We start from the raw sequence: 9,919 nt of genomic DNA on the forward strand, positions 1-9,919 counted from the left end.
TTAATAGGTAATTTTAGAGAAGTTGCAAATGGGAACAACTCTTCTGCCAACACCACTTTCCTGTAGCGTCTGTGTAAATTTTTCACCAAACTTTGTTTAATGGAAAGTGTTTTATAGTGGGTTTTTTTTATTTGTTATTTTTTTTCCTAACATGTATTATTCCTTAGCATTTCAGAAAAGTCCATTTAATTTGAAAAATAACATTTAGGAGTCGAATAAGAAATGTTATCTTCTAGTGACTGCAGTTTGAATAACAATGTTGTTTAATAAGCCACTAAACCGTAAAATTGACATTTTTTTTTATACATGAGTAATATACTGTACATAAATCATTGTCTCCTTAATACCACAGCTGCATTAGAAAGTGAAATGTTTGATTGGACCTATTTTCTTGATTTTTACCTTACTGGTATATTTAAAGCTTGTATATACTCTGAAGCAAATTAGATGGAATCATAAGAGAAAGTGTTTTTTGGGAAATAATGAATTGTTTTGTTTTTTATTTGTTTACCATGCACTTTCCATGTGTACACATTGCATTCTCCTTGACCTGTATGGAGAAAGAAAACTCAAATGCAGCAGAATTGGACATGCTGCATTTATATAGCATGATGAATGCCAAATGCAACAATCAACACTGTTTCATCCAATCCAGATTAAAATACTCCATTACATTTTCTTAAAAAAATGCTTCAGGAACCTAAAGTACTTTGGCAACAAAACACAAGAACCCATACACATATGCTCTGTATTATAAAAGTCACAGGTTAAAAAATAATAATAATAATATATATCTAGATCTATAGATATCTAGATCGATAGATAGATAGATAGATAGATATACATATATAATGTCTAAAAATGGGACCTTCCAACCATACTGTGCTTGTGATCCTTTCCAAAAGGAAGAACCAGTGTTCTAGCAGACATGCTGATTGGTCCAGCTTCAGTCCACCAAACTTCTTTAGCAGAAGCCATATGGCCAGTGTTGTGGTATGACAAACTCTGGACGACTGCACAAGTATTGTTTCCTTAAAGGATTTGTTAAAATTATAAATTGAAACATGAACTAAACCTTACTTGTCATGATTGGGTAATTAAATGGTAGTGGTTGTGCACATGATTGAAACCGATTTACAAGCGTGTTGAATCATCTCTGTGCCATAAGGCAGTGATCAGTCTCTCATATTAAAGAGTTTTAAGTATATCCAAAACCTAATTTTTATTTATTTTTTCGTTTTGGATACAGCAGATGTTTGCTGCTCATTTACTTTGGTAACTGCACATTTTTGCAAAGTAGACCTACTAGCTTTTCTAATACAATAATGGAGGTTTTTTTTTTTTCTATTCCCATGTTCTAGCAGTTGGCAACTATAAGAGCCGATTAATGCTAATGTGCTATGTTGGTGCACGTGCTTTATGCCGTGTAGTAACTTTTGTTGCATTTAAGAAAGCCCATTTAATTTAATAGGCGACTAAATGCACCAAAATTGTGCATGTAGTATTTCTTGTAACACAGCACATTACAACAAATGGTAGTGCATTGCTACGTGTTGTAATGCACTGCATGTCTGTTGGCATGGAGCATTGGGGTGCCATTCAGAATGCATGACGCACATGGTACCAAACCACACTGCTGTGAAACGGGCCCTCACGAAAGTCAACTCCACTCATAATTCTGGGTGAATTACCAACAGACCTACCAAGCAGCAATGCTTATCTGTGTGCAGGCTCTTGGAAAGCAGAGTTTGGTATCATTTTACCACCATCAACATAAATTCAATGTAAGATGTAGAGGAGGGCTCATTTCAGTAAACTATATCATGTTGTAATTAACATCCTTATATTCAATTGTCAATAAGTTCAGCAGAGACTGCTTCAGGGTGTAATCTCTAACTAAAGTGCAAACTTCCACATTTCTGATCATTAACAATTATCTCTTGTTGTGTCTTTCAGGGAATATCTTGGAAAACAGCTGCAATCGGAACAACCACCAGCAGTGACTGCAAGGAGCTAACTGCATCACGAATGCCCAGTGGGTTTTCCCCATCTGCTTCTCTTTATCCAGTTAATGGAGTTATTTTATTTTGGTTATCCGCAGCTTCTGTGTTTTCTGCCCTCTCTTCCCATTAACATCCATGTTCTAGTAAAGTATAAATGTGGACTATTCTAATGTTATCCAGTTTTTCGCTATATCATGAAACAATTTCAAGATCTTAATCAAAGGTCAAAGGTACTGAAACTAAATAGTGGTCATTATGTATCCTGTGTATTTATTGATACAGTATGTGAAAAACACAATTAAATGGCACATTCCAAGAAAAATCATTGGTGGCTTCGTTTGTTTTAAAGTGTTCTTTGTGCATTGGAACTTTTTCCTATGTTATTAATAGCAATTGATTTTTATCTTTCAAGTTGCCTTTATACAACAAAAAGGGAATGGCAAGGCAGGCAGATTGAATGCAACAAAGAATTAATAGGACAAATTATTAAAATCTTTATAGTTTTCGATTCCTTTTCATGTGTGCTCTGAGCACTTGATGGCTGAATTACATCTTTAACTTGAATTATTAATGGTGTGTGACAAAAAGCCTTTGAAGTTACTTAAGTCAAGGTTTTCCGTAAAATTGATCAAATTTATGAAGTATATCACATAGTTTTAAAAAAGAACCTCAATGCAAAGCTTTCAGAAGAAAAATCAAAAACAAAGCACCCTTGTAGCCTGTTTAAGCACCCTCTGGTGCATACAATACACACATTGCACATATTTTATGGTGGTAAATGCGAGCACTTCTGGTTATAGGGAAGTACTGTATATGATACATGACTGGCCTATCCGATCACTAGGCTCAGAACAGTCATGTGGCATTTCATTCACTGTGGTATAGAAAACTATTGAACAGCTGAAAGGGTAAATCACCAGAGGTTGCTTAGAATGGGGTGGGAAGCTGTTGGTTTGTTTTTTTGGGTCAGGTTTGCCTTACACTATGCTAGATGCAAAATAAGTGACTTAAGGGAGTGTTCTGCCTACAACTGGACCACTCATCCAACAGGAGGGGGGGTACAAGAGGAACTGGGCATTAGAGGAAGCCAATTAAAAATAGTCAGCCACTGCCCAAATGCTGAATAGGTTTTTGAGCTGGTAAACGTTATCTCTCTCTCAGTACATGTTTTTAGACCCTTTTGGGGATTAACAAAGATTGGCGCATGGCAAGAAATAAACAAATCTCTTTATAACCACCTTTTTAATGCTGTTTGCAACAAATCACTAAAATTGATGCAGGACATTTTATGAATTTGTCACGTGATGGCGCTGCCCCTCCACACTGCAGTATGATCTGCACCGTGGTAAATATGTTTATTTTAGAACTCTTTTTTTTTTTAAGTACTTTTTTTCTTTTGGCACATGCTCTCATTTATAGGAACTGTTGTATTTCAATTTTATCGTGAGTTGGTACAACAGTACAAAGAAACTGTGATGTGACTGTTGATTTGGCATAAGGACAATTCTCCTATATTTACACTAATATATTGATCTAATTAGCTTTGTTAATGTCGGATATTGTTTGCAGGGCACTTAACAAGTGCCTGAGAAAAGCCCTAGATTGAACAAGCCTTTACTTGGGGTTGAAATCTAATTTTCATAATATACAGTGTACTACATATATTAACTTTAGACTAAATGGAAATAGTTGTGTTGGTCATAAGAACCAATACCAGCTGCTGTTTTAGGTTGGAAAAGAGTACTGGCAACACACTATTGTACACAGAATGTTTTACTGCGTGAGTGGTAGTGATGAGCCGAACACCCCCGTGTTCAGTTCGAACATGGGAAAAGTTCGAACTCAAGCTCATGGGGCTATGGGGATCTGGGTACTGCCCTGGGCGACATTAATCAATGAAAAAAAAACTTCTAAAAAATACAGTTTTTAAAGGAGCAGTGATTTTAACATTGCTTAAAGGGTAACAATAAAAATGAAAAATTCCTTTAAATATCGTGCCCGGGGGTCCCCCAAAACTGCCTGTAAAGTGGCACATCTGTATGATGTATACAACCTGCTGCAGCAAAACTGACATTTCTAAAGAAAATATAACTTTTTTGTTTTTTTTAACCACTTGAAGACCAGGTGTTTACACCCCCTTCCTGGCCAGGCCATTTTTCGGTATTCAGCACTGCAGTACTTTGATTTCCATTTATTCCGTCATACAACGCTCTACTGAAATGAATTTTTTACCCTTTTTTTGGGACGGATAGAGCTTTCTTTTGGTGGTATTTAAGCAGTTCCCCCTCCCAACAATACAGAACCTTTAGGTCTGGTAGGAATTTTAGGAGGGACCCCATGTAAAAGAAAAATCAAGAAAGTGTGTGGGGTTCCCCCTTTAAAGTCATACCAGGCCCTTAAGGTCTGGTAGGAATTTTGAGGAGGAACCCCACTCCAAAAAATGGGGGGGGGGGGGAAAAAACGTGGGGTCCCCCCTAAAATTTCATACCAGACCCTTAAAACGGGCACAGGCCTGGCAGGACCGGAAAGGCCCCCCACAATACAAGGCCACATGCCCTCGACACTGGGAGGATGCTTTTCCAGGGTCGCCCCTGGAAAAGAACCTTGTCCCCATGCCGATGGAGACAAGGGCCTCTTCCCCTCAAGCCTTGGGGCGTTGGTTGTGGTGGTGCGGGCAGGGGCTTATTCACATCAGAGTAAGGGTTAAATAAACGTTTTACAAAAGAGGCCACACTTTTGAAAAAATCCTCTATTTGAAAAAAAAATTAAAGACATGTTTTTAACTAGTTTTTAAAAGAAAAAATGGATCCACCGACGTACTCCAGCGTCAATCACGACGTCCAGCATTGTTGACGACGACTCGACAAAATGAAACAATAAAAAATAAATAATAATAATAGTTTAAAAAAACCCGACGAGCAGGCACCGCAGAATGGCATTTTGACAGATGCCGGTAACATATAAACATTTGGGCGGAGTTAGCAGTGACAGCGAGCTACGCCCAACTGTTTACAGTTGTAACAGGGGAGCCATGATTGGGCAGAGTCATCATGACTTTGCCCAATCATAGCTCTCACAGTTCTCTGTTCCCTGATTGGGCAAAGTGCCCTGTGGTGAGGTGCAAGACTTGGCCAATCAGGGCTCACAAGGCACAGCACCCTGTGCGGGGTGCTCAGCAGGCGAATAGCCTGCCGAACGCCCTGACAGTTCATGTGTTCGCCGAACTCACAGACTGCCGATGTTCAAGTTGAACTCGGGTTTGGCTGGAACAAATTTGCTGACCGGTGTTTTTTTTGTAGCAAAATAGTCTGTTTAAAGCTGCCCATACACCTTACGAATATTGGCCGATTTTCGTATGCGATCGCGTTTCCATCTGATATTCGTAAGGTTGATGGGCAGTGTACAACCGCAAATACTGTACAATCGATCAACTTTTGACTAACCAGCAGGTCAGAAAACTTTGGTCGATCGTACAATTTTCGCAAGGTTGGTGGCATTTCCATACGTCAAATTTTGTACGACCTACACTGCACGTGCGCAGACGAAAATACGTGCGGTCGATTACTGCAATTCGTCCATGTGCTTTCTCTTAATTACTGCTGAACCAACCTTGTGATAATAGGGGCAGGATGGGGCCACCTTATGAAAATCGTACAACGGTTCGATCATTGGACGAAAAGTTTCGTCCGATGATCGCAAGGTGTATGGGCAGCCTAAGTCTCTTCTGCCAAAAATCTCCTACCTGCCTGTCAGCAATTTTTCTTTTTTTTTTTTGTGCACTGAGCCATGCATCCCAAGATGAAGTAACTGCCATGTGCATGTGCTAAAGTTGCATTGTGCCAGCCGGCCAATCAAGAGTCTGAAGAAGACTAAGGCCCCATTCACACTGAGCGACATGAAAATCGTGCGATTTTCCGCGTGATTTTATATGAGCGATATTGAGTGACTTGTCGGGCAACTTTTTCCTATTGGGCTGTATGCAATCAGGAGCGAAATCGCTCGAAAAAAGGGTCATGTAGGAGCTACAAGCGATATTGAGCGACGAGATGTGAACAGCTCCATTGAAATGGATTAGAGAAGCTACATAGAGCGATATCGCGTGGAAATATCAGCGATATCGCTGCAAAAATCGCTCCGTGTGAATGGGGCCTTAGAGACGATGACAGTGTCAGCGATGAAGGAGAGAGTGGACAGCGCAGTGCTGGAGGGGATATTTTTACAAGGTATGTTGGCCATAACGTGTTGATATGCTGTGCATATTTTCACATTATGGCTAACCCCCACCAGAGCCCTTTTTGTTTTTTTATTTTTTAAACCTATTTAAAGAGTAACTTTACCCATATCTTTAAAATTACAACAAAGACACCTTTAGAAATCTTTAGTAATGGCAGTCTACAAATTCTAAATAATTGCAGATTATTTGCATTCTCTATTTTTCTTTGCTCCCCAGTCTTCTCCCAGTGGACATTTTTACTAAGGGCAGATTACTTGATCTCCCTTTACTTCCTGGAACTCGGTCACATGTCACTAGGACATGTGACCATGCACATCATCTCAGGAGAGGAAAATACCTTTCCCTGAGATCTTGTGAGATTACAGATTTCCCAGCAATGCTCTGTGATGTAGCCTTCCCAGGATGCAACACTTGGGTAGAGGCTGCATCACTGATGCCCAAGAGGACCAGGAAGTGGAAAAATAGTAATTGTGAGTAAAAAAAAATGTTTGTTTAACTAATGAATGTAAGATAATTTCATATCAGCATGCAGAGATGCATGCTGGTGTGATTTTTTTATTGAAAGGATGTAAAGGTCTGCTTTAACTTCCAGTCCCAACACAGCAGGACGTAAAAGGAGATCTCTCCTAAGAGATGGGATATTTCTTCTTGGGAACAGGACATTTTCAAATGGATACACCTGTTTTATAGCCACTCAAACACTAGAATTAGTCACTAGGACTAATACAGAGGGTAAATCACTCGAGTAGGGAAATAACAACCCTGGTTTAACCCTTCCACATGCAAGTCAATACTAAACAAAAAAAAGTTTTGGCTTTGGACACATTTTTAAAATATAAGGCGTTTAATGGGAAAGTGACTTAGGATTTACTTTCAATGCGAAGCAAAAAGAACGATTCTCTTGCTTGTCCATAAAGTGTACAGGAAAATCTTATCCATATTCCAAAAACTTACACAAAATGTTCATACAGTGAGTGCTCCTAATGAAATCAACCCAGCTACCATATTATTATTATTTATATAGAATTTATAGCGCCAACAATTTGCACAGCACTTTACAATATCAGGAAGACATTACAATACAATTCAAGGCAAGATGGTAAGGAGGGCCCTGCCCCTGAGGGCTTACAGTCTAAAAGGGAGGGGGAAGTGATACATGAGGAGGTAGCTGTGTGGGGATGAATTGTTTGAGAAAGTGATAGTTCAGTGGTTAGGTTGAGGTGGGATAGGCTTCCCTGAAAAGATGAGTCTTAAGGGATCGCCTAAAGGCAGTCAGAGTGGGAGATAGACAGACAGGTTGGGGTAGAGAGTTCCATAGGATGGGAGAGACTCTAGTGAAGTCCTGGAGGCGAGCATGGGAGGAGTTGACGAGGGAGCTGGAAATCAGGAGGTCTTTTGAAAACTGGCACCCCACCAGTTAACCAAAGTAAAACAATTTATAATTATGAAAGACCTTGTGGCAGCTTTAAAACATGAGGATGAACAATTCCGTAAAACAGGCTTTTACAGAATATATTTTACTTTCCATAATATCACACTCTCATGGCAACATCATGATACTCATAAGCACCCTACTTATGTAATATTACCCTCCTCTGCATTGTTCAGCATCCTCATATATTGTTAGTGATGCTATTGGTCAAGCCATTCTTACTACAGTTCATCCCTAACACACATTCCCCAGTATCCCCATTCTTTTCTTTTTTTTTTCTCTCTCTATCTCTAATCTCCATCTCTAATCTCCATCTCTCCCCTTACATGACTCAACACCTCAAGCTTAAATTTATACACACAATTGGAGGAATCAGCGGACTGATTACTTCTCCCCCCTCCCCCCCCTTCCGGCCTGCTCTTCTCAGACAGCTCTGTACAGAGTTTCAATCACAAAAAATGTAAACCATAGGCTGGATCTGTGCAGTCTACTGTCCAGTCACATGATGCACAGATTCCTTCCTTAAGTCTCCTCTCCCCAGTGATAAAAGATTATCACTGATGTTATGTCAGAATGCTTTCTGCATCATTGCACTTTGAGTGATACCGCTCCGGGGAGTCGGCCTATGACACCCTGCACTCACAAAAAGTGGGTGAAAGATGCTGGTTGGCATTTCATCCAGAAGAGGTTCAGCATTGGATAGCGTATGACATAGTGTGAGACTTCGGTGGATAACATTGGAGAATAGATGAGTATTGCAGATTGTTTTATTTTTTTAAATGCTGGGCTATTGAAGTGGTTAAGGCATATGTGGTTTGCAACAGATGTGTCCTGTCTGCACATCATCTTTATTATTGGGAAGTGCATCGAACATTGTATACTTCTAACAATTAGTGTTCTAATCAATATAGCTAATACTATGTTCTGTGTCCTGTGTTCTAATGTTACTGTTAAGATTAAAATGCTTGAATGTATTATGAAAGACACTTTTATAGTTAACTATGCATGATGCAATGTTTGCATAATGATGAATCTCTGATGGCACATAATAATTTAGATAATTGATTATTCATTTATGAGACCTCACAGAACCCAGAAATAGCGTAGGCTTCAAAGGCTTTTAATAAAGTCCACATTCCTAATGTAAAAAACATTTCTAAAGTAAGTGAATGCCTTTGTCTACCTGGTCAGCACCATTAGCACGTTGGTGAAATTTTTATTTGGAACAATTAAATGCCCATAACTGAATATATTAAACTGTATCTGCCTGCGTTACTTTGCTTGCGGATTTAAAAGAATATTCCTGTGTGGGAACGGTAAGTGAAAGATTTTATTATCTGACAAAGGAATATTTGAGAAGATGCTAAAGAGACATTTCTAAGTATCAGTTCTACTACTGCTCTGCTCACCACTGCCATGGAAAAACAGAGGCAACAGAGATTGTTCAAATGGTGGGCTTTGCGGGTTCAAACACTTCGGTTATACATCCTTCCAGTTTGCTGTTTGCAATGCCTGACCTCCTTCTGTAGATGCTAATTGCCTTGTCCTCTGGAATCCAATTCCTAAGCCATCAAGTCTTACACATCAAGTATGCAGGTCAGAAATGTAGATTATTTTTTTTTCTACTTGCTCGTGCTGCGTCATTAACACGGAAATTAGGCAGGTAGAAGCCAGGTGATCAGTAAGTCAGCCAGGCAGCTAGTATTTTTTATAAGAGTAAGAGTTCAACATAGGTAGCACAGCAGCAGGTTTCTTTTAACTACATTTAACACTATACTGTGTAGTCAATAACGACTTGGGAAGAGAGTTATCACTGACAAGTCTCACCAGTGAATACCCTGAAACCTGAGGGTAACTGGGATGTCTATAACCGTGTCTATGCCATCATTCACCCAGGACAGTTTTGGTTAAACTTTGGTATCGTTTCTTTAGAGAACTCGAGCATTTTCAAAAGTTAACCCTCAAAGTCGGTCTACCCCTGATACATTACAATAGAGGTACAGAGGGTTCAAGGATGAGGGAGCCCTGATGATACGTAAGGTATTGCTGCCTGCCTCACTTCCTTGGAAATTGACCAGCATGCTAGTATTGTATCATGAGAACCCAATGTTCCCCAAGCTGATCGCAGGAAACAACCACGCATTAATATCCACAGGATAGGTACCACCACCTCCAGTTCATCAGTTGGCTGGTCTGCATATATATACACACACACACACACACACACACACACACACACACACACACACA

At 39.6% G+C, this 9,919-nt stretch overlaps 1 protein-coding gene across 1 annotated transcript in view; it reads left to right on the top strand.

The window, feature by feature from the left end:
- ATP6V1H (ATPase H+ transporting V1 subunit H) overlaps positions 1-2,325 on the top strand; it is a 75,659-nt gene extending 73,334 nt beyond the window's left edge. Inside the window, exon 15 of the mRNA XM_018567298.1 lies at positions 1,957-2,325. Within this exon, the coding sequence (XP_018422800.1) occupies positions 1,957-2,017 (61 nt within the window). The 3' untranslated portion in view covers positions 2,018-2,325. The remainder of the gene's footprint in view (positions 1-1,956) is intronic.
- Positions 2,326-9,919: the final 7,594 nt, after the last annotated feature.

This window comes from Nanorana parkeri, unplaced genomic scaffold (assembly GCF_000935625.1).
Source record: "Nanorana parkeri isolate BGI_ZX_2015 unplaced genomic scaffold, ASM93562v1 scaffold1027, whole genome shotgun sequence".
Lineage (NCBI taxonomy): Eukaryota > Metazoa > Chordata > Amphibia > Anura > Dicroglossidae > Nanorana > Nanorana parkeri.